The sequence below is a fragment of the Erinaceus europaeus genome, chromosome 10, assembly GCF_950295315.1.
Source record: "Erinaceus europaeus chromosome 10, mEriEur2.1, whole genome shotgun sequence".
Classification (NCBI taxonomy): domain Eukaryota; kingdom Metazoa; phylum Chordata; class Mammalia; order Eulipotyphla; family Erinaceidae; genus Erinaceus; species Erinaceus europaeus.
Window position 1 is genome coordinate 9,976,001 of NC_080171.1, and position 24,174 is coordinate 10,000,174.

At 43.1% G+C, this 24,174-nt stretch overlaps 1 protein-coding gene across 4 annotated transcripts in view; it reads left to right on the forward strand.

Annotated features, from left to right (window-relative positions):
• Positions 1-3,228: 3,228 nt before the first annotated feature.
• Positions 3,229-24,174, forward strand: part of GRIN3A (glutamate ionotropic receptor NMDA type subunit 3A) — a 256,842-nt gene continuing 235,896 nt past the window's right edge. For all 4 annotated transcript variants that reach the window (XM_060199075.1, XM_007526769.3, XM_016189866.2 and 1 more), the window contains exon 1: positions 3,229-4,036. In XM_060199075.1, coding sequence (XP_060055058.1) covers positions 3,350-4,036 — 687 coding nt within the window. In that variant the 5' untranslated portion in view covers positions 3,229-3,349. The remainder of the gene's footprint in view (positions 4,037-24,174) is intronic.

Sequence of the window (24,174 nt, forward strand, 5' to 3'; positions counted from 1 at the left end):
ATAAATCACTATTTAATTAATCTGAGAGGGGAAAAATTGATTGAATGTCTCAAACTTTTTAATGCACCATTTAGTTTCTTAAGAACCTGATTTGAACAAATAAGGCAATGTCAAGAACTGAGGTAATCAGGGGCCGGGTGCTGGAGCACCAGATTCAACACACATGCTACCATGGGCAAGGACCTGGGTTCAAATCCCCAGTTCTCACCTACAGGGAGGAAGCTTCATGGTAGGTGAAGCAGGTCCCTCTCTCTCTCTCTCTCTCTCTCTCTATCTCCACCTTCTCTCTCAGTTTCTCATCTAGCAAAAAAAACAAAACAAAAACAAAACTGGGAGTCGGGCAGTAGCGCAGCAGGTTAAGCGCAGATGGTACAAAGCACAAGGACCGGCGTAAGGATCCCCCATTCGAGCCCCCAGCTCCCCACCTGCAGGGGAGTCACTTCACAGGCGGTGAAGCAGGTCTGCAGGTGTCTTTGTCTCCCCCTTTCTGTCTTCCTCTCCTCTCTCCATTTCACTCTGTCCTAATAATGATGATATCAAGAACAACAACAATAAAACAACAAGGACAACAATAGGGAATAAATAAATATTTAAAAAGAACTGAAGGAATCACATCAAATTCTGATCTGATCACACCTAGGGTTGGTCTGCTCGTAATCTGGAAGATTGTGTCTCCAATGGACAGGGTGTAAACATACACACGCAGGTGTATCTCTTTGATACAGGAGTATAACAAGACCAACTTTTCCTGTAATGCAAGCAACACCTAATTGTGTGTGTTTGGGCACTGGGGCTCATTGCCACCACTCCCAGCAGATTTTGCCAGATTAAAAAGAGTGAGTTGTGATAGGAGTGGGGAGGAAGACACCATAGTGTCCAGACTTGTCCCCTACCTCCAGTATTGCACCCATGTGATGCCAAGACTAACCTGGGTCACACACAAAGCAAAGCAGCGACCCTCCCAGAGAAGCTATCTCACTAGTTCCTGTGCACTTTTTCTATCTCAGATCTCAATCTATCAGACCCTCTGGTTCAAGAGGGCTTCAAACAGGCTAGAGGTAGTTTTTCCTCACATTTTTTATCACTTCCGGTTCAAGCTCTACTTCTGGTTCAACATATCCCCCCCCCATTTGTTTGGTACCCCAGCCTTTCAATAACTGTTTTTGAATATCAGGTAAATTATGCTCTGATAAGCGTTTAAAGGTCCATGCTGAGGAAAACAACATTCACTTTGCAGCCTTCTTGGGAATTTTACTTAGCTACATGCAACCTCTTCATCTTAAGGATTTAAAACAGGATGGGAACTTGAGGGCACAAATCAAAGCAACTCTCCAGAGCTGAAAGCTAGCAGTATTTGCATAACAATTTAGCAGATTGGAATCCTCGGGCAAAGGTCAGGTGAAATAAATTGCCAAGGTCAGGGTTCCTCTGGAATGTGTTATTGGAATTCAGAATTGCTGATCCCTGCCTGGTGCTAGCTTTACCCCCATGGATATCTCTCTTACTCTCCGAAAAAATACTGTGTAATAAAATAAAAACAAATCGACTGTGGGTATGGAAACCACAGTCTTACTCTTAACCCTCTCCTTTCCCTCTAACTCTGGATGATTCCGATTGTAGAGTAGAAGATCAGTTCACAACCCACTGCCTATGCTATATTATCATAGAAATGAGAAAGTGTACCAGCAGCGGGAATCTGGAGTACTTGTGGTCTAAACTATGAACTGCCATGGACTGCTTGAAATTTTGAAAGTATTCTTTGTGTGTGTGTGTGTGTGTGTGTGTGTGTGTGTGTGTGTGTGTGTTTGTGTGTGTGCCTCCAGGATTATTGGTGAGGTTACGGGCCTGCACTACCAATGCACTGCTCCTGTGGCTATTTTTTCGATTTTATTATTATTAATTATTAGTATTATTATTTTGATAGGACAGAGAGAAGTTTAGAGGGGATAGGGAAGATAGAGAGGTGGGGAGAAAGACACCTGCAGACCTGCCTCACCGCTTGTGAAGTGACCCCCCCTGCAGGTGGAAAGCCGAGGGAGGAGGGGGGGGTTTCGAACCCGGATCCTTGTGCTGGTCCTTGAGCTTTGGTACTATTGTGCTCAAACCTGATGCGCTACCACCCGCCCCCCTGAAAGTATTCTTTATAGTGTTGATCACATAACTGTTTCTAATGTGTTTGTTTGTTCTTAATTCTGAGAACCCCTGAACACAGGGATCCTTAAAGAAATAAATATATAGGAGTTGGCCCAAATGCCAGAGAGAAAGAAACTGGGGAAAAATTAAATGTGCAAGTGATTATCCCTTTTCATAGCCTTAGCTAGGAAAAAAAAAAAAAAAAAAGCCTCCTTTAAAACGATCCACCCTCCTTAAATCACTGATTCTTTGAACTCAGCCCGGTGAAGTAGCAGACTTCAGATTCCTTGGGCGCAAATCCCAACCCCGCAGTCCGGGCGGCTGAGTGTCCTCGGCCCCTGGGGTCGCGGGGAATCAACCGCACGCAGGACTACTCCTCCTCGCCTTTGGGGGCGAGGCGACAGGACTTTCCCGGGGCGCGCAAGTGCCGCCCGGAATCTCGCCATCAGTGGGCGTCTGGCGCAGCCCAGCGACAGTCCGGTGCCAGGACTCGGAACAGGGAGGCGCCGGCGGAGCCGGGAGCCAGGCGCGCTGGAGCAGAACCGCCCGGGCCGGGGAGGAGCGGGGCGCAGGAGCGGGAGCCGAGAGCGAGGAGCGAGGGGGCGAGACGCCGGGCGGCCGCGGTGGAAACAAAACAGCCACCGCCACCAACCCGGAGCTTTGGAGCTTCTTTCCTGCACCCCGCGCATCAGCATCTCCGCCACGGATCCGAGGACATAAGTGGAGGAGAAAAGGGGGAAAAAGGCAAAAAGGAAAAGACTCCGAGAGAGAGAGAGAGAGAGAGAGAGAGAGAGAGAGAGAGAGAGAGAGGAGAGAGAGAGAGTGCGCGGCCGCCTCTGGCCCCCTCTGCTCCCGGGACCCCGCAGCCCCCGCACGCCAGGAGCCCGGCTCGCCCAGCCCAGCCTCCCCGCGGGACCCGGTGCCGCGCTGCAGATGGGGCGTGCGGGGAGCAGGTGCCCCGGACGCGGGTGACCGGCGAGGACCTCCCGCCTGCCCGGCTGGGCGCGGGGAGCCGGCGGGCGGGCAGAGGATGTGCCGCGCGGGACGCGGGGGGGCGCGCCAGGCTCCCGCCCGGACGCAGCTCCGGCTCCCGGGGCCGCTCGGCCGCGTGCAGTGAGCCGCGCGCGGGACCTGGGGGCGGGGATCACACGCAGCGGTTGCAGGGGTGCAAGCCCGGCGCGGGAGGGGGCGCGCTTTCTCCCTGCGGGTCTCAGTAATGAGGAGACTGAGTTTGTGGTGGCTGCTGAGCAGGGTCTGTCTGCTGCTGCCGCCGCCCTGCGCGTTGGTGCTGGCCGGGGTGCCCGTCTCCTCCTCGCACCCGCAGCCCTGCCAGATCCTGAAGCGCATCGGCCACGCGGTGAGGGTGGGCGCGGTGCACCTGCAGCCCTGGACCCCGGCGCCCCCCGGCGCTCCGGACACCCACCCGGCCGGAGCCCAGCGCGATGAGCCCGCCCCTGGCACCTGGCGACCCCCTGCGCCCTCTCCGGGCGCCCGGTGGCTGGGGAGCGCCCTCCCTGGCAGGGGGGCGCCGGGCTCTCGGAAGTCGGGGCAGGGCCCCGGGTCCGAGACCCTGTGGCCCAGGGACGCCCTGCTCCTCGCCGTGGACAACCTGAACCGCGTGGAAGGACTGCTGCCCTACAACCTGTCTTTGGAAGTCGTGATGGCCATCGAGGCGGGCCTGGGCGACCTGCCCCTCCTGCCCTTCTCGCCGAGCGCCCAGTGGAGCAGTGACCCTTTCTCCTTCCTGCAGAGTGTGTGTCACACCGTGGTGGTGCAGGGGGTGTCCGCCTTGCTCGCCTTCCCCCAGAGCCAGGGCGAGATGATGGAGCTGGACTTGGTCAGCTCGGTCCTGCACATCCCAGCCATCAGCATCGTGCGCTCAGAGTTTCCCCGGGAGAGTCAGGTGAGAGGAGTCTGGGGCTCTCTGGCCCGGGTGTATGTGTGTGTATGGGAGGAGGTTACGGGGAAGGTGGTGGCAATTTTGTCATTATTTAAGGAGCGGACCATATTCCTAACTGGTAGATGGAGGAACCTCAGGAGAAGTAAAATACCATCTTTTACTTGTGTTAGAGGGAAGAAAGGGAGGGAGGGAGAATAAAAGAAAAGGTCTTCATGTTTTGGTCAGCTAGAGGAAAACTAGTGGGTGTCCTCATAAAGTCAAAGTTCAGGATTGTGGAGAACAGCTCTTCTGCAGACTAGCTGAGAGACTGACATCTGGAGGATCCTTGAGTGGGTTCTGACTCTTGAAGTCCCATAGTTACGTTCTCAGTTAAGGCTGAGAACATGTGAAAACAGAAAAGCAGCCTGTGCTCTTGTTGAGGTCTGAGCCTTAGGCAATGGTATGTACGCAACCCAGGTTCAAGCCCTGCCCCCACTGCTCCTGGGGGTGGGGGAGGAAGCGCTCCTGCTGTGGTGTTTTTCCTTCTCTCTCTTTCTGCCTAAAAAAGTCTGTCTGGAGTGGTGTAGCTTCCGTGATGGTGAAACAAACGAGCAAAAAACCCTCTGGATGCCACTGAGTAATAAGGAAGTCTGCAACTAGCACAGAAACGGTGGGTTGAGAGACTATCTAGTGCTGGATGTTGGGATGTATTAGGACTAATATCTGGTAGCATCAAAATGGACGGAGAGGGTGATTCATTTGGGATTGTCTATTGCCCCTACCTTCTTTCTGTGTGGTGTGCGAGACTGTATGCAGTTGTGATGGTCAGCTCACTTCTGTTGAGGTGATTTAGAAATAAAGGGGATGGTTTAGCTTGCTGTGAGTTAAAAACAAAATGAATGCAGTATCAATTTTAACTGTTAATAATAATGATGCCATATTGCCAGATTTATGTAAAGAGAGGACTAGTTTCTTTTAGTAATACAGATTTTATTTTGCATTATTTTTATTACAATATGAAGCTTCAGTAAGCCTTGCACTGAAGTTTTTGTTTGTTTGTTTGCTTTTTAAATAGGCCATTGATACTGATACCACTTTAAAGGTTCTAGGACTAAGGAAAGTTTTGTGACTTAATCAGTACTGGTCAGTGCACTAGTTAAAAAAATCCTGGAGGATTTCTGCACTTCATTTTCATCCTATCCCCTTAGCTAGAAAATATTTCCAACCTCTCTTCTTCTTCCACTTTTGATCTTTTTGCAGAGATAAAAACTAAAATGAGTAAGGGCAAATGCTAATGAAATATTGGCTAAAACTTATACATAAAATATCAAGGGAGAATTAAAGATTTCTTTTTCTAGAAAAAAAAATGAATCTTACATTTTTCATTTTAGGAAAGGCCAGCACAAGATACTTTGGGGAGTTGCTTGGAAGAGTCCGCTTTAATGTTGAACTGTAGAGATTTCATCTGCAGGGTGTGGGCTAATTAACTTTTATCTCAAATATTTCTGTCACCTGAATCTGAGTGATTATAGGCAGCAGATGGGAAGGCATGGAAAACACAGGTGCACAGTGCTGCCAATGGCCACAGTGTCATAAACATGAAGTTGCATCCATAGGGTGCGTCATTATGAATATGTATGCAGAATCAGATTTAACAATGCAGGAGTCAGCATCGCTGGCTCCTCTCATCGTTGCTTCTTTATTAGCTAATACTTCGTAAGTTGCCAATAGTGTTCACAGTCTCTGGACTCTTCCATTTGCAGATTGGCAAAAAATCTTAAATAACAAGAATCATCCCTCCCACCTCACTCCCCACCCCCCAAACAAAACAAACAGACAATACTAGTGTGCCTTAGTTAAAAGGTAAATTGTGTCCCAGGATGGATTTGTGCAATCCAGACTATTACAGTATGGTTCCATAGCCCCCATGTCCACTTGGTCGATTCCAAATTATATTCCTCCATGAGGATAATTTCTGGAACCATCCGTTCCACCCCGGTTCCATGGCTGCCAGTTCTTAGCAACATCGCCCTGCCAGATATTCGTCGGGATGCGGCATCATCTAAGTTCATTTCCCACGTCTACCCTCGACCGGACCTGCCAATATACGCGGATATCTTCGCCTACCCTGTCCAACGCTTGACGTCTCGTCACCCAATCTGGTCCCCTACGCCTACACTGAACTTCTCTGTTCCAGACTCTTGGAAACAGAGTTGGCAGTCAGCTGAGGTAAAGAACAAACACCTCATCACAGACCCCTGCAAGCGTCAACCCGGCTTTGACCTAGCACGTTATGATCGGGCCCTCCTCAATCGCTATCGAACAGGCCATGGCCGGTGCGCCGCTATGTTCCATCGCTGGGGAGCCAGAGACAACCCGAACTGCCCCTGCGGCTCCAGACAGACTATGACCCACATAGTCAACGACTGCCACCTCTCCAGATTCAAAGGAGGTCTCGAAACTTGACATCAGGCTCAACCTGATGCTGTTAACTGGCTACGGAAGAAGGGCAAACGCTAGAAGAAGAACAAGGGGAGCGTGATGTAGAAACCATGAAGCAGCATCTAGAATCCCTAGACTTCAAAGTTTTAGGATCCCTGGGGAAACACAGCCCTCCAAGAATTAACTGTTACAAGCTAATGGTAAAATAAATACTCCGACAACCACATTTATCTCTGTGGTTTCACTCAGAAAGGTATTTTACATCCTGCTGTTACTGTGACTTTCATGGGACAAATCTTAAAAGAGAGAAATGATTATATTAATTCAGCCCTAGTTTGCCCAACTGAAGATGTTTTCTTTCGTTTCTTGTTGTATGCTAAATCCAAACATTCAAACTTGTCTTACTGTAAGGCAACCTTTTAAATGTCATCCTCTAATGGTCTATCTTAATGTATATCTCAAAGTCAAGTCACTGTGTAATTTGAGCACATGACCATAGTCTTCTTTTATCAAAAAATAATAACTGATCTTTCCCTGGCTTATACTGAAAACTGGACCTTTTCTCTAAAGCATTGATTTCTAAAACTTTCTGAATAGAAATTATTGTAAACACATATGGGATACTAAGTAAAATGGACTTAATTTAGTCATTGCTTTTACTGAAGTGTACTGCCTCATGATAATGTTACTTGTTGACTGTGCTATGGGCTCACTAAAAGACCCAGGAAGAAAATAGATTTACCTGTACGACAAAGTAAAATGAGACTTTGCTTTTATTTTTTTTCACAATTCTTTATTTTTAAGGTTTTTTTTTTTAATCTTTACTTATTGAATAGAGATAGCCAGAAATCCAGAGGGTGGGAGTGATAGAGATGGAGAGAGAGAGAGAGAGAGAGAGAGAGAGAGAGACACCTGCAACCCTGCTTCACCACTTATGAAGCTTGTTCCCTGTAGGTGGGGACTGGGGGCTCGAACCCAGGTCCTTGAGCATTATAGCATGTGCGATCAACCAGGTGCACCACTGCTCAGCCCCCAAAATGCTTTTAGAGTAAGGGAAAACATTACTTTCATTCCCTTTCTTTGGGGCTACTGATTTCCCTTTCATATGAACCATTAATAAGTAATAGGCAGAGGGCAGAGCAGTGGCCATCTGACTGATCGCACACAACACCATGCGACAAGCACCGGGTTTGTGCCCCCACTCCCCACCTACAGAAGAGAAGCTTTAGGAGCCATGAAATGGATCTACAGGTGTCTATCTTTCATTCTCCTACTCTATCTCCTTCACTCCTGTCAATTTCTCTCTGTCCTATCAAATAAAATAGAAATGGGGGGGGGGTAGGGGAAATGGCCACTAGGAGGAGGAATAGGTTCATAGTGCTGGCACTGAGCCCCAGCAATTAATCCTAGAGGCAAATAAATAATAAAAATAAATAAATAATAATTTTGGTCATGTCCTGCCACAGCTCTTGACTGGAAAGAGATACCATTGAAGTGACTAACACACATACACACACACACACACACACACACAATGATTAAACTACCTGCCTTTAGAGACCATATGTGTATTTCACCACATAATAAAAGTTGAATATGAATTACATATAGTCTAGAGTCAAATCACAGCTCAATCCAAAACAATTCAGGCTTTATCACCACATTCGAACTTCCTCTAGAACCTCGACATTTGATTAGTGATCATTTCTTAGTTCTAAGTTTTATTTCTTTGACCTTTAAAGAACATTTCTTATAGTTAGTTTCCTTTGTTAGTTTCCATTTCTTATAGTTAGTTTCCATTTCTTATAGTTAGTTACGGTTTCCTACAGTTTTCTCCCCGTGGTACTTTTTCTTGCATGGATTTCTCAAAGTTTTCACTCCTAAATTAACTCCTTAAAATGTGCCTAATGAGGGGCTGGGTGGTGGCACACCTGGTTAAGCGCACATGCTACAGTGCACAAGGACCCAGGTTCATGCCCCCAGGCTCCACCTGCAGGGGGAAAGCTTTGCAAGTGGTGAAGCAGGCCTGCATGTGTCTCTGTCTCTCTCCCTCTCTAACTTCCTTCCTCCTCTCAATTTCTGGCTCTCTATCCAATAAAGATATATTTTTTAATTTACCTGATGAAATAGTAACAGATACTTGTTTTCTTCTAAAGATATATCTGTTCTGGTCCCACTAGCTAGAGTTGATAGAGTAGCATTAATTATCAATTAGCTTTGATACAAATTCATTCCATTATAAAGTGACCACACTGGTATTTTCAACTCTTGTTGAAGCTTCTAACCATACACTGCCTATCCCATGATATTATATGTGCTGACTGATTAACGTGTTTATTCCCATGAAAATATTAGTATTTGAAATGGTCCATTTTCTCTGAAAACACAAGGTTCAGTAATAAAAGCCTACTTACTTAAATTTGCTTAGCACAGCACAACTTTGTAGAGTAATAGGACAGACCAAGGACATTACTGCATAGGGACCCCATGAGGGGACAAATTAAGGGTGTTTACTCTCATTTTTTTAAATTTTTATAAAAAGTATTTATTATTGGAGAGAGACAGAAAAATTGAGAGGGATGGGGACAGGGTAGAGAGGGAGAGAGACAGAGAGACACCTGCAGTCCTGCTTCCCAACTCGTCAAGTTTTCCCCCTGCAGGACCAGGGCTTGAACCTGGATTCTTGTGCCATGTACTGTGTGGTGAGCTTAACTATGTGCAACCACTGCCTGGCCCCAGGACATTCATTCTTAAAGTTGGTCCTCTTTGTCTTGCTCCATACAAAGCACTATTCCCACTCCTCTGTAAAAAAAAAAAAAAAAAGTTTTGTTTTGTTTTGTTTTGCCTTTTCTACAATTTCGCAAGTAACTGTTGCTGACTTAAAGATAAATGATTACAGAGGCAGGGCACAAAGAACAGCGAAAGGATTCTAGTTTGAGCTTCCAGCCCAGTTCTCCCCCCCCCCCCCCGCCTGCAGGGGGGCCGCTTCACAAGCGGTGAAGCAGGTCTGCAGGTGTCTTTCTCCGTCTGTCTTCCCTCCTCTTTTGATTTCTTTCTGTCCTATCCAACCACAACAACAATATTAACAACAAGGGCAACAAAGATGGGAAATAATGGCCTCCAGGAGCAGTAGATTTGTAGTGCAGGCACCGAGCCCCAGAGATAACCCTGGAAGAATAAATAAATACATACATACATAACTAAACAAATAAATAAGATAAATGATTTCAAATTAAATGTTAAGTGACATGAGATTTTTCTTAGCAGTGATATTTTGCAAACTCCTCTTCTGAGACTAAGCCAATTTGAAGGTTTTTATTTTTGATTTGGGAATTCACTTTTACCATGTGTATTTTTCTTTTTAAATAAGAACAGAAAACACTAGCAGATACCGCTCACTGAACTATTAGTCAAACTCACCCACTTTTCTTTGTGCCTGACACAGAGTAGTTGGTTTTGGTTTTCTTTGGCTATTACATTAAGACTGCATTGACTGGACAGGGAGAGGGGAGAGAACATAATGGTTATGCTAAAAGACTTTCTTGCCTGAGGCATTAAAGGCCCCAGGATCAATCCCCAGCACACCGGAAGTCAGCGTTGAGCAATGCTCTGGTAATAAACCAATAAATAATTTAATTGTTAAAAATTCAGTTAGCTGAACTTAGTCTCTCAGTCGTCTGAATATCAGTTTCAGTGTGCAATTCCTCCTTGTTTTTCCCCTGTTGTTACAGAAAGCACCATAGATGTTGTGTCATCAGATTGCACTTCTTGAAGATCATTAGCCGGATTATAACCGAGCTGATTAAAAGAGCTCAATATAGTGGAAAGGACATTAATTAATGTAGTTAGCCTCTGAATCTTACACACTTGATTACTCTCGGTCACGTGCCTCTGTCTCTGAGTGCCTGTAACTTACCGGTAAAAAGAAGGTATTTTACCAATCGCAGAAACTAAACAGTGTTGGGGACCAGGTGGTGGCACACCTGGTTGAGTGCATGCATTACCATGTACAAGGACCAGGTATGGGAGGAAAGAAATCTTCATGAGTCCTGAAGCAGTGCTGCTGGTTGTCTCTCCTGTTTCTCTCTCCCTCCCACACCCTTTCAATTTCTCTTTGTTCTATCAAAGAAAATAAAGTTAAACAAATTTTTTAAAAAATATCTTTACTTATTTATTGGATAGAGACAGAAATTGAAAGGGAAGGGGTTGATAGGGGAGAGAGACAGACACCTGCAGCTCTGCTTCACCACTCACAAAGCTTTCCCCCTGCAGGTGGGGACCAGGGCCCTCGAACCTAGGTCCTTGTGCACTGTAATGTGAGCATTCTCAACCAGGTGCACCACCACCCAGTCCTGTTAAACAAATTTTTAAAAGAAACTTACAGAGTTAGTCAAGTAAGTAATTGAGAAGTGGTATTCATTATCTGACTAATCAAATCCTTATTCTCATCTAATTCTTCATTAACAGTGACTAATCAAAATACAATATGATTAAATATAGCCTATCTTTATACTTCATCTTACTTTCTCTCTACTTCATCATTTCCTTTCTATAAAAAAATATATATATATATATATATAACTGGGAAAATGTAAATAAATAAAGTAGCTGAGTTTAGCCCAAAACAAACAAGCACATAATCATTAGGTTGAGGTGAGTTTGCACACTTAGCCAGGAGTACAAGAAATGCTTCAGATGCCTTCTTTATCAGTGGCATCTTTATGGGACATTCAATAGTTTCTAGAGCCTTAAATCTTACCATAGAAATGTCAGTTAAGTGGTTTGGGAGGTGGCACAGTGATAAGGCTTTGGACTGTCAAGCATGAGGTCCTGAGTTCGATCCCTGGCAGCACATGTGCCAGACTGATGTCTGGTTCTTTCTCTCTCCTCCTATCTTTCTCATAAATAAATAAATAAATAAATACCTTTAAAAAAAGAAATGTCAATTAAAAAATTTCCAAGTGTTTTTAGAAATGCTCATTTCCCATTGGTCTTGAGTGTATTCTCTAGACAAAGTTATATAGTAAAGCTCTCATGAGGCTGTGGTTCTAAAGTACCATTCCATTTCCCACATTCATAATTCTTTCTGAATTTAGTACACAGGTCTTGAATTCAACAGCAGACTGGATCCATCACTGCTTTTGAAGTGTTCGAGGATGCAAAAAGGATAACAGGATTATCTACTTCCATGTTTGATTGTTAAAAATGTATTTCACAGTAAAAAGTCAATAATGGGAGTTTAATGAAATGAATCTATGATGCATCTTTACAATGAAATACTGGGCCTAGGCGGTAGTGCACCTGGTTAAGTGCACACATTGCAGAGAACAAGGAGATCCAAGTTCAAACCCCTGGTCTCCAGCTGTAGGGGAAAACCTCATGAGTGGTGAAGCAGGGCTGCAGATGTCTCTCTTTCTCTCTCTGTCTCTTCCTCACCCCTCTCAATTTTTCTCTCTTTATCCAATAATAAATAAATAAAATATTTAAAAGAAAAATAGGTTGATTAAAAAAAAATAAGTACCCATATTAAGTCCCCACTCAAAATAGCAATGTATGTATTGACACAAAGATATAGAAAAAATTTTAATGTATGTCAAATATAAAGTATGAAATTTTATTCATTAAAATGTTAACAGTAATTATAACTACATAGTAGTGTCCATTTTTTAGAAAAATAAGTATGGTTATGGAGACAGTTCATCAATAGAGGAAAAAACAACATTCCCGTAGCTATTCTTTCAATACTTCATACATTTTTCAAAGAAGACTAGTTGTGGACTTGGATTTAAGGTTATAAAAGTCTTAACATTTTTTTTTCATTTTATCTTCACAGATACTTTATCATGTCAAGATTACTTTTTTTTTTCTTTTTTACCAGACTAGGGCTCAGCTCTGATTTATAATGGTGGTGGAGAAAGGGGCGGGGTGTTGAATCAGGGATTTCAGGGCCCCAGGCATGAAAGTTTTGAATGACCATTCTGTCTCCCAGGCTGTGGCTCACAATATCTGAAGTAATCAGGACTAATAGGCTTCCTTTATTTTGCAAATGAGAAGAGGTAAAAGGTAAGTTTAAAGAGAATAGGTTTTGGGGAAACACAGACTTATAATGTTATGGGTGGGAGGCAGAAAACAGGCCTTTGTTCCCCCAACATTAAAAAGTTGGTCATAGAGGCTGGGTGATATCGCACCTGGTTGAGCACACATGTTACATACAACATGCAAGGGTCAGGCTCAAGCCCCCGCGCCCCACCTGCAGGGAGAAAACTTGAGGAGTGGTGAAGCAGGGCTGCAGGTATCTCTCTGTCTCTCTCCCTCTCTATCTCCCCCCTTACTGTCTATTTCTGGCTATTTCTACCCAATAAATAAATTAAAAGATAATAAAAATGATAATAAAAAGTCTGTCATGTATTATCTCAACAAAGAATTGAGGAGGAGAGAGCATGATTTTTCAGATACTTTAAACTTGGGGAAATTGAGAACATTCACATGTTAGGGCAGGAGAGAGAAAGAGAGAGAGAGAGAGATCAAGACCAAGTTAACACTTACATGATGTTCCCTGGGCAGAGAGGGCTAGGGGGAGAGTGAACACTCCCACATTCTAGCTTTTAAACCCCAAGCCCTGCTTCCATCTTTCCAAGCCACACCTGTCACCACTACTATTTTCTGGCTGGTACCTTGTCCCTCAACAATAAGAACTCAAATATTCTGGCTTGCACTTTGGAGTACTTCTATATAAACATTTTATATGTCTGTGTATATTGTATGCTATAATTCTAATTCTTGCTCTCTACCATACACTGTCCAGGTAAATGAAAGGCAGGTATAAGTTATAATATGGGGTCTAAGAAGTTTGGGGCTATGGAAAGGAGCTGACTTATTTTGAAATGACAGGCTGAACAGTGGCTTCCAAGGTTTTTTCTGCCACCATTCCACAGCCAGCAAAACTTTTATGGCACAAGGGACTTTGTAGCTGTGATTACATTTGTATCCTGAGTTAGGGAAGAGTATCTGGAAGACCTACAAGTCTTTTTTTTTTTATTTCAACATTTTAAATATTTATTTGTTTATTCCCTTTTGGTGCCCTTGTTTGCTGGGCTAGCTTCGCAGGTGGGAGGCAGATGACCAGGGACTCATGGCTGAGCTATACGCAGTATCTCTTTATTCATGTGGAACGCAGCACAATCTAAGCCAAGCTAAGCTAAACTAAAACTATAAGCACAATCCTGTCCATATATATACTCGCCAAGTAGGGTGTAAACAGGATGTGAGGTAGAGAGGGTGGAGCGAAAAGAGACTGGTGAAAATCAGGGTGTGACAAGGAGAGGGGGTGGTACAAATAGACATTGTGAACCAGTGGGGATTAAACCAATGCCCCAGGCAGGACAATGCTTAGTTAACAGTGGTTATGTAAATAGAATACAGTGTTATGCAGGGGGGATTAGACCAATGAAACAGAAGGGGTCTTAGAAGCAGACCAACACTTGTTGTTTTATTGTTGTAGTTATTATTGATGTCTTCATTGTTGGATAGGACAGAGAGAAATGGAGAGGGGAAGAGAAGACAGAGAGGGGGAGAGAGAGATAGACACCTGCAGACATGCTTCACCACTTGTGAATCGACTCCCCTACTGGTGGGGAGCCTTGTGCCAGTCCATGCATTTTGCGCCACCTGCGCTTAACCCACTGCGCTACTACCCGACTCCCCGAAGACCTATGAGTCTTATGAGAACAATACAGAAGTGGGCTAGGAGATAACTCATCTGGTTGAGCTTACATTTCCCTCATGCTTGAGGACTTGGGTTCAGGCCCCCAAGCTGTACACAGAAGCACCAAGTAGAGGGGAATCTGTGCTAACAGTGGAGTGGGGCTCTGCAGTGCTATACTTTGGCTGAGCACACAAGGACCCCAGTTCAAACCCTTGGTCCCCACCTGTAGAGAGCAAGCTTCACAAGCAGTGAAAGAATGCAGCAAGGGTCTCTCTTTTTGCTCTCTGTTTGTATCTTCCACTCCCCTCTCCATTTCTTTCTGTTTTATCAAATCTAAGAAAAATAAAGCATACACACACACACACACACACCCCTAAAAAACAGAACAAAAAGCAAACAGTGGGGGCAATGTTATGGTGTCTCTCCTTCCTCTACCTCTAACCACTTATCTGGGGGAAAAAGACATCCATCAGGAGTGGGAGAATCCTGCAAGCATGAAGTCCCAGCTTGACACTGACAGGAGAAGAGATAAAAACAAAATAAACAACAACAAAAAGAAAAAAACTGAAAAAAAGAAAAAGACAATACAGAAAGAATCAGAGAAAGTACCAGCATGACAGAAGGAAGATGAAGGACAGAGATGGGGTTGTTACACTCTGAGCATAAAAGACAGACCCCTAAACCAAGGCCTTCAGGCAGACATTAAAACCTAAAAACAGATAAGGAAGTAGATTGTTTCCTCAGACATCAGAAGTAATTCAACCCTGTTGACACCCCCTGACTGAAAATTAGTGGAATTTCTGACTTCCAGACATAAATAAGTAAAGGATGAGTTGTGTTTCAAATTTTCTTTTTGTGATAATTTGTCACAGCAGCAATGGATACAGTTGTCTGTATAGGCTTTTGATGGAAGAAGCCAACATGAAAGATCTTGAAATACCTAGTACAGCTTACACATGTCAAAACTGGACAGAGGAAAACTTCAGGAGAGTTCTAGCTGGAGTCTTTTAAGATACAATGATCACACCAGCCTGTAACCGTATTGGTATTTTCAGTATCTCAGGAGAAAAGAGGGCTATTTAAAATACAATTGATATAGACATGGATGGAAGGTTCAGAAATTTCCACATTTTTTTATATAGGCTTTCTCGGCTACCCAGCTGACTTAGGACAAGCATTAACTCAGGGTTTAAGAGGCGGTGACACTATTATTACTAAGGATTGTAGAAAAAGGATAGTCATAACATAGACTTTGTTTTCTTGAATGCTGACTGTATAAAAATTCAGACGTACAGTTTGGAGGAACCTCTGAACTGCATTTTGCTGCTCTCAAGATAACAGTACATCGCAATGCCACCCCTGGGTGTCCACAGAGAACCTGACTCGCACTTTGATGTATTTTCTCTAGAGACTCATGGTTCAATTTTTTTTTTTTTAGAAACCACTGAGTATAATTCTTAGATGCTTCATTGTTTGTTTTTTTTTATCTTTACTTATTTGTTGGATAGAAACAGCCAGAAATCAAGAAGGCTGGGGAGATAGAGAAGGAGAGAGACAGAGAGACAGCTGTAGCACTGCTTTACCACTTGTGAAGTTTTCCCGTATGCAGGTGGGGGTCAGGGGCTTGAACCCGGGACCTTGTGCACTATAATACGTGCATTTAACCAGGTGCACCACCACCGGGCCCCAGATGCTTCATTGTTATACCAACTGGGCATTAGCATAAAAGAACAGGGGCATGGAAAGCCATTAAAAAACAAACAAACATCTATTTTCTGAACTCAAGTTGACATGACTTTTGAAGCTTGGGCATTTTGAATAAATGTTGTATCTATACAAAAAGGTGGGGCTTGCTTTTTTATTTTTTGGTATCATTTTATATATGTGTATTATATATATATATAACTCTGTAAATGCCCAGCTCAGTCTGGATCTTTCAGTAGCATTCGAAGGAATGATTTCAGGAGGTGATGAATTCAACCTGTATGCAGACCTACTGGTGTGTGTGCGCGCGCGTGTGTGCCTGTGTGTGAGTTTTGGTTTGTATTAAAAGCCTCAATTCAAAGCCAAACAAAACTTGGGATTTTACTGTCCAGATTAAATATTTATTGAATGGTTATGTCCAAAAATAAAGTTAGAAGCTTAGCATATCTTTTATTTGATCGAATCACAGTTCAATTCAGTTGTGAAATTCTCTTAGTTTAGTTGCAAACGAAGGACGGTCCTGAAGCAAAGGTCCAGTAAACAAAGAATTTGCTTCAGTATTTGCGGATTTAACGGTCACACGTGGAATAGTTATTATACTGGTGCTTTACAAGCACTTAACATGGGTTACAACATACGTTGAGTTACACGTAAGGCTTGAGTATCTGCCTGAAAATAAATGATAAATCCATAAAGCCATGTATGAGTATCTTCACTTGGTTGCAGGCTCACAGAGCCACCTAGCGGTCTCAAAAATATAACTTTCACAAAGTAGATAAGGCATCCAGCCTCAGAAGACAGCCAGAGAACTCCAAGCAGCTGTTAGTCCATTTCCCAGTCAGTGAGAGATCTTGGTTAATCCATCCAACAAAAGAGTTGTTGTTTTTTTTTCTGCTTTTCAAGAAAACTCACAGACTTTGCTGTTCTGCCAGTATACCTATCACTGCAGCGATGAACCATAAAGTAAGCTATTCAAAGTGTGTGCTTATAGGCTTTGAGGAGAAAATACGAATGACTCTTACAAACAATACAACTGTAGACTGGTCCACTGTTTTAGTATAGCTGTGTACTATCATTTTGCCTCGTTGTGTAACATAAAAGGTGAAGTTGTGTTACTGTAGATGATTCTGAAAGTTAATCAAATACCATAGAGTGAAATAAAATCCACTCATAAGCTCACAATGCCAAATGTAGATAAATGTTTGTTAAGAAATTGAAACTGGCAGCCGGGCGGCAGCACAGCAGGTTAAGCACACGTGGCGCAAAGCACAAGGACCGACGTAAGGATCCCGGTTCGAGACCCCCGGTCCCCACCTGCAGGGGAGTCTCCTCACAGGCGGTGAAGCAGGTCTGCAGGTGTCTATCTTTCTCTCCTCCTTTCTGTCTTCACCTCCTCTCTCCATTTCTCTCTGTCCTATCCAACAAGGATGACAACATCAGTAATAACTACAACAATAAAACAACAAGGGCAACAAAAGGAAATAAAGAAATATTTTTAAAAAAAGAAATTGAAACTATGTTCTTTTATATTTTTTCTCAGCCATATATTCATAATATATTCCTATTTCCTATTTTCATATATTATATATATATTACATAATCTATTATTTATATATGTAATATATTCATAATATATTACTATTTCCCCATGTTTTAAAAGATTTATGTATTGGGCGGGGCAAGGGTACAACCATTACCATGTACAAGGACCTGCGTTGAAGACCCTGCTTCCCACCTGCACGGGGGACGCTGCACGAGCAGTGAAGCAAGTCGCAGGTGTCTGTCTGCTTTTTCTCTCTTGCTTTCTTCCTCCTCTCCCCTCTCAGTTTGTTCTCGGTTCTATCAAATTAAATAGAAAATAAAAAGGGAGAGGATGGCCACCAGGGGTGGTAGATTTATAGTGCTGGCACCACACCCCAGGAAAGACCCTGGTGGCAATAAAAAAGAAAAAGATTTATTTTTATTTTTTAATTTTTTAATTTTTTTTAGATTTTTTTAACATTTATTTATTTCCTTTTTGTTGCCCTTGCTTTTATTGTTATTGTAGTTATTATTGTTGTTGCTGTCATTGTTGTTGGATAGGACAGAGAGAAATGGAGAGAGGAGGGGAAGACAGGGGGGAGAGAAAGATAGACACCTGCAGACCTGCTTCACTGCCTGTGAAGCGACTCCCCTGCTGGTGGGGAGCCGGGGACTCGAACTGGGATCCTTACACCGGTCCCTGCGCTTTGCGCCTTGGGTGCTTAACCCGCTGTGCTACCGCCCGGCTCCCTACTTTTAAAAAATATTTATTTATTTATTCCCTTTTGTTGCCCTTGTTTTATTGTTGTAGTTATTATTGATGTCATTGTTGTTGGATAGGACAGAGAGAAATGGAGAGAGGAGGGGAAGACAGAGAATGGGAGAGAAAGACAGACACCTGCAGACCTGCCTCACCATCTGTGAAGCGACTCCCCTGCAAGTGGGGAGCCAGGGGGGGGGGTTCAAACCGGGATCCTTATGCCAGTCCTTGAGCTTTGTGCCACTTGCTCTTAACCCACTGTTTTACTGCCCGATTCCCAAAAGGTTTATTTATTTACATGAAAGAGAAACAGCATCACTCTAGCACCTGCAATGCCTGCCATTGAACTCAGGACTTCCTATTTTTAAGTCCAAAGCTACAGCCTCTGCACCACCTCTCAGTCTGGTCTATTGCTAATGACTGGTTATTCTCTTGTGAATTGTTTCATGATTTCTTCAGTTCCTGCTATTTGAATCCAAGTTTTCCCTTTTAGAAAAGTGACTAACAGTGTGCAAATGGGACTTTACCAACCTCTCCTCCTCCTCAACAATCTTGTAGTTTGGGGGCTATGGGATGCCCTGTAATTAAGCTCTATGGTATCTTCCTGGTTTTACTTATTCTGCCCTTTCATGACCTTTCACTACTTGTCCTTTGACCCTTTCTAGTAAGAATCGTAGTGTAATCACTGCCCTGTCCAATACTTAGTTTTTAGTGAATTTCAATGTTGTAACATTGAAAAGTCTGTTTCTCAGGCACCGTAGCCCTATTTCAGGTGCTTGGCGGCCTCCTGTAGAGAGTGAGCAAGTATATTATCTGACAGTGCGGACACAGGACAGTTTGTCTCATCATGGAGTTAAAGGGAAGAAAGCGGGGCCGGGGGATTGCTGGGCAAAGTAACAAAACAGGGGGCTGAGTGGTGACACATCCTGCAGACTTCACATGTTACCAAGCTCAAGCACCTGGGGTCCAGCCTCCCATCCTGAGCTGTGGCTTAAGGCGCTGGGGGGGGGGGGGGGACTGGGGGGAGTTGTGAGTGGTGAGACAGTGCCATGGTTGTCTCTCTGTACTCACTTCATCTATCCTCTTTATCTCTCCCCTTCTCTTCATTTTTTTTCTGCTCTCTGTCAAAAATAAGGAAAAGAGGGAGTCAGGCGGTAGCGCAGCCAGTTAAGCGCACATGGCACAAAGCACAAGGACCGCTTAGGATCCCGGTTCCAGCCCCTGCTCCCCACCTGCAGGGGAGTTGCTTCACAGGCAGTGAAGCAGGTCTGCAGGTGTCTTTCTCTCCCCCTCTCTGTCTTCCCCTTCGCTCTCCATTTCTCTCTGTCCTATCCAATAATGACATCAATAACAATAACTACAACAGTAAGACAAGGGCAACAAAGGGGAATAAATAAATAAATAAATAAATAAATAAATAAATAAAAATAATAAGGAAGAGAAAAAAGCCATGGAGAAGAATTGCATGCAGAATATCTGGACGGCACCTCTAGAATGTACTCAGGCAGTTATGCTTTGTCCCTTTGTCTTGGGTCCAATAGTTTTCTTGCTGGTTTTGCACTTCAAGTCTGCTCTATCTTCTTTTCTGGATATCAACACCGTCTTATTTCTTGTCAGAACTTTTTTTAAATCTGGGTGTTATTCTTATTACCATAACACACTGAGACTAAACTCTGTGGAGTTAGGTTTCTAGCCAAGTGATCTTTAGCCCTAATATTTCTTTTCTTTTTTTTTTTTTTTTAAGTTTCTGTGTGTTGGTCATTACGCCAGGTCTGCTGCATTGCTTGATGTTGTGGTCTATTTACATAATCACTGTTTTGCCTGAGACCCGCCCTGCCTGCAGGGCATTGGTTTAATCCCCACCGGTTAGATGGAATTCGAGCTCTTTTCCTTCTACCCACTTCCTTTTCCGGCTGGCCACTTCTGCCTCGGAAGATATAAAGGCAGATTCTTTTCTGATGAATAAACACATTGGATTGCGTTCTGCTCAGCCATGAGTTCCTGGTCGTCTCTCTCCTGCCCGCTAAGCTAGCCCGGCATCTATGTACTTCTTTTTTTGAAATTTTTTTTATTATCCTTATTTATTTATTGGATACAGACAGGTAGAAATTGAGAGGGAAGGGATGTTAAGAAGGGAGGGAGACAGAGAGATACCTGCAGCCCTGCTTCACCACTTGAGAAGATTTCCCCCTGCAGGTGGGAACCAGGGGATTGAACCTGGGTCCATGCACATTGTAACATGTGCGCTCAACCAGATGTGCCACAACCTGGCCCCATATTTCTTTTTTTTTTAATGTTTATTTATTTTCCCTTTTGTTGCCCTTGTTTTTTATTGTTGTTGTTGTTGTTAGATAAGACAGAGAGAAATAGAGAGAGGAGGAAAAGACAGAGAGGGGGAGAGAAAGACAGACACTTGCAGACCTGCTTCATTGCCTGTTAAGTGATTCCCCTGCAGGTGGGGAGCCAGGGGGCTTGAACTGGGATCCTTATGCCGGTCCTTGTGCTTTGAGCCACATGCGCTTAACCCGCTGTGCTACCGCCGGACTCCCAGCCCATATATTTCTTAGTTCACTATGAATCCACTGGTGCTGGCAGCCATTTTATCTTTTATTTTTTCCTTTCTATTTTATTTGACAGGGCAGAGAGAAAACTAGAGAGGAGGAGATAGAAAGGGAGAGAGAAAGACACCTGTAGACCTACTTCACAGGTGGGGAGCCGGGTCTCAGACCCTGATCCTTGTGTGGCAGTATTGGGGCATGGCAGCCATATGCACCACCGCCCAGCTCCTATAGTACAGTTTATTTATTTTTGCTTCTCTTTCCCTTGTTATTGGAATTAAGTTTACAAATTAAAGCTCTAAGGTTGAAGTACATACAAAAGTATACCACCTATGTATTCTATGCTTTCAGGTCTTACATTATAGGTCTTTAATCCATTTTGAGTTTATTTTTGTCTATGAAACCAGGACTTTATTTATTTTAATGTTTTAATATTTATTTATTTTCCCTTTTGTTGCCCTTTTTTTTTTATTGTTGTTGTAGTTACTATTGTTGTTGTTATTGATGTCATCATTGTTAGGACAGAGAGATTGGAGAGAGGAGGGGAAGACAGAGAGGAGAGAGAAAGATCGACACCTGCAGACCTACTTCACTGCCTGTGAAGCGACCCCCCTGCAGGTGTGGATCTGGGGGCTTGATCTGGGATCCCTACTGTGCTACTGCCCAACTCCCTTTTATTTTTTAAAATTTCTTTATTGAGGGACTAATGACTTACAGTCAGCAGTAAAATACAATAGTTTGTACATGCATAACATTTCCTAATTTTCCACATAACAATACACCTCCCACTAGGTCCTCCTCTGCCATCCTGTTCCAGGACCTGAACCCTTCCCCCCAACCCCACCCCAGAGTCTTTGACTTTGGTGCAACACAACAACTCCAGTCCAAGTTCTGCTGAGTGTTTTCTCTTCTGATCTTGTTTTTCAACTTCTGTCGATGAGTGAGATCATCCCATATTCATCCTTCTGTTTCTGACTTATCTCACTGAGCATGATTCGTTCAAGCTCCATCCACGATGTGGTGAAGAAGGTGAATTCACCACTTGAAACACACATCTTAATGATAGTGATTCACTACATAAGCAATTTGCAAAATCTGAGCAGTGCACACTGTCCTTAAGATAATGTACTGCATTCACCAGATTTTGTGAATATAGTTCAAAAAAGGATCCAATTCCCCATTCCCAAAATTCTGACATGTCTTCCTTAAAACCAAAGGCATGGGGGTCAAAAACAGTCAGCAACCTGATTCTTGTTGAACCTAGTCCATAAATATGCAAATAACTTTCCAATTCATGACATTCTGCTAGATACAGGTCCCCAGAAAGCATAAGATCTCTATGAGTTGACATATGTGTGTGGCTATTTAATTGATGTATATAAATCCTTATGTTGAACACACCTCCCTGTTGTGTATCTATATAGGAGAGATAGCTGTCACAATTTGCTAATGAATTAAGCGGCAATTCAGAATTGATTTTTCCATTGAAGCACTATTATCTGTGCTCATTAACACCTTAGGCCAGGCTACAAAAGCCTCTTTGAACCGTAATATAGCAGGGGTCTAACATTCATACTTCTAAGGACATTAAACACTATCTTTGAAGGACTTGTTACTTGAATCCAAGAAGCACAACCAGAATTTCTGGCTTCAAGTCATAATTCCAGAATTATTTGTATATGTGTACCCTCCATAGCATATTATATATAGTAATTACTAGACACTTATTTGCTATTTAAAACTTTGATGCAGGTTCCATGGTTAATTTATGTAAAACCATTTTATAAATTCAAATGTTAAAAACAGATGAAAAGCATTTTTCATTGATTTTTTTTTCTTCAGATAAATATTCCTAGGTCCAGTTTGGGAAAATTACGGCTCATGTTATTTAAACAGCCCACCTTTGTTCTGTCTTTCTGCAATGATTAAGGTGATCCTACTCTCATTTCTAAATGGTCAACAGAGTTGGAAAGGAGAGAAAAATTCTACATTTCCCAACAGAAACTTAAACAAAAAATGCTAGTCTTATATACTCATAGAGAACATTGTCCATATCAGGCCTGAGAGAGAGAAGAAGGGAATTTTGAAGGACCAGACAGGACAGGAAAACAATCCGGACACAGATCAGAATGCAAAATACCTTAGAAGTAAAATTTAAAGTTAAGCCTTCCTGCTTATATTTATAAAAATGTATTAGTGAAAAATTTTGAGATTCTTTCATTTTGTTAGTTATATTCACAGGAGGCCAGGATTACTACTAGAAAATAATTTAATCCTGGGAGTTGGGCTGTAGCGCAGTGCGTTAAGTGCACGTGGCACAAAGTTCAAGGACTGGCATAAGGATCCCGGTTAAAGCCCCCAGCTCCCACCTGCAGGGAAGTTGCTTCACTGGTGGTGAAGCAGGTCTGCAGGTGTCTGTCTTTCTCTCCCCTTCTCTGTCTTCCTCTCCTCTCTCCATTACTCTCTGTTCTATCCAACAACGAACAACATCAACAACAATAATAACCACAACAAGGTTACAACAAGAAGGGCAACAAAAGGGGGGAAAAATGCTTCCAGGAGCAGTGGGTTCATGGTGCAGGCACCGAGCCACAGCAATAACCCTGGAGGCAAAATAATAATAATAATAATTTAATCCCATTCTAATCTTCTCTCTAAGGCTGCCTTTAACACTTGATCATATAATGATCTCTGCTTTTCCATCAGGACTTAATGCTAGACCAGGTTAAGAGAATCTTTGGGGTCTTCTTTCATCCCCTTTATGTAAAATAACACTAGGAAAGCTCAGGAATAAACCAACAGGCTTCACTATAGATAGAAATATCTCTGCTTACAATAGTTCAGTGACCTAACTGGCATCTACCTTCATTCCAGTTCCTCTGTCATTATCTTCAAGTTGCTGCCAGTTTTAATGAGTTGCCTATTACACAGAGAAGCCAAAAATATGACACCCGTGTCTGACAAAAGAAAAGGCTTTGTTGCATGACAGCCCACCAAGAGACAGAAGGAAGACAAATTGCCCAAGTTTGTTTCCTTGTCAATCAAGCCTTTCTTTTTTCAAGTCCAGTACCATTATTTTAGCTTTTGCATGTGCTAGGAAGAGTCCCTTTGGCACACTAACAATTCTGGCAACCCAAAGGGAACTTTAATCTCCAAGTGACTTAAGAGCCTAAGGCCACTTGCTTATGATACAGTCGCTCCCAGTTGTGTGCAGACATTTCCTAACAACGCAGAATGATCGTATTCTTTATTTAGAGTTGTGGCTGTTAGGTCTCTGGCTATCACTGCACTTCAGACCCCATGGGCAAACAGTCATGGAAATAATTCATGGAGGATTAGTATCTCAACTTGGTCACCAGAATTGTTACCAAGCAAAGGTTTAATACCATAGAATTTAACACAAACATTTAAGAAAAGAAAAGATAAACCTTGTGTAATTGACCAACAAGGAGATAGGTTGGGCTAGGCAGTG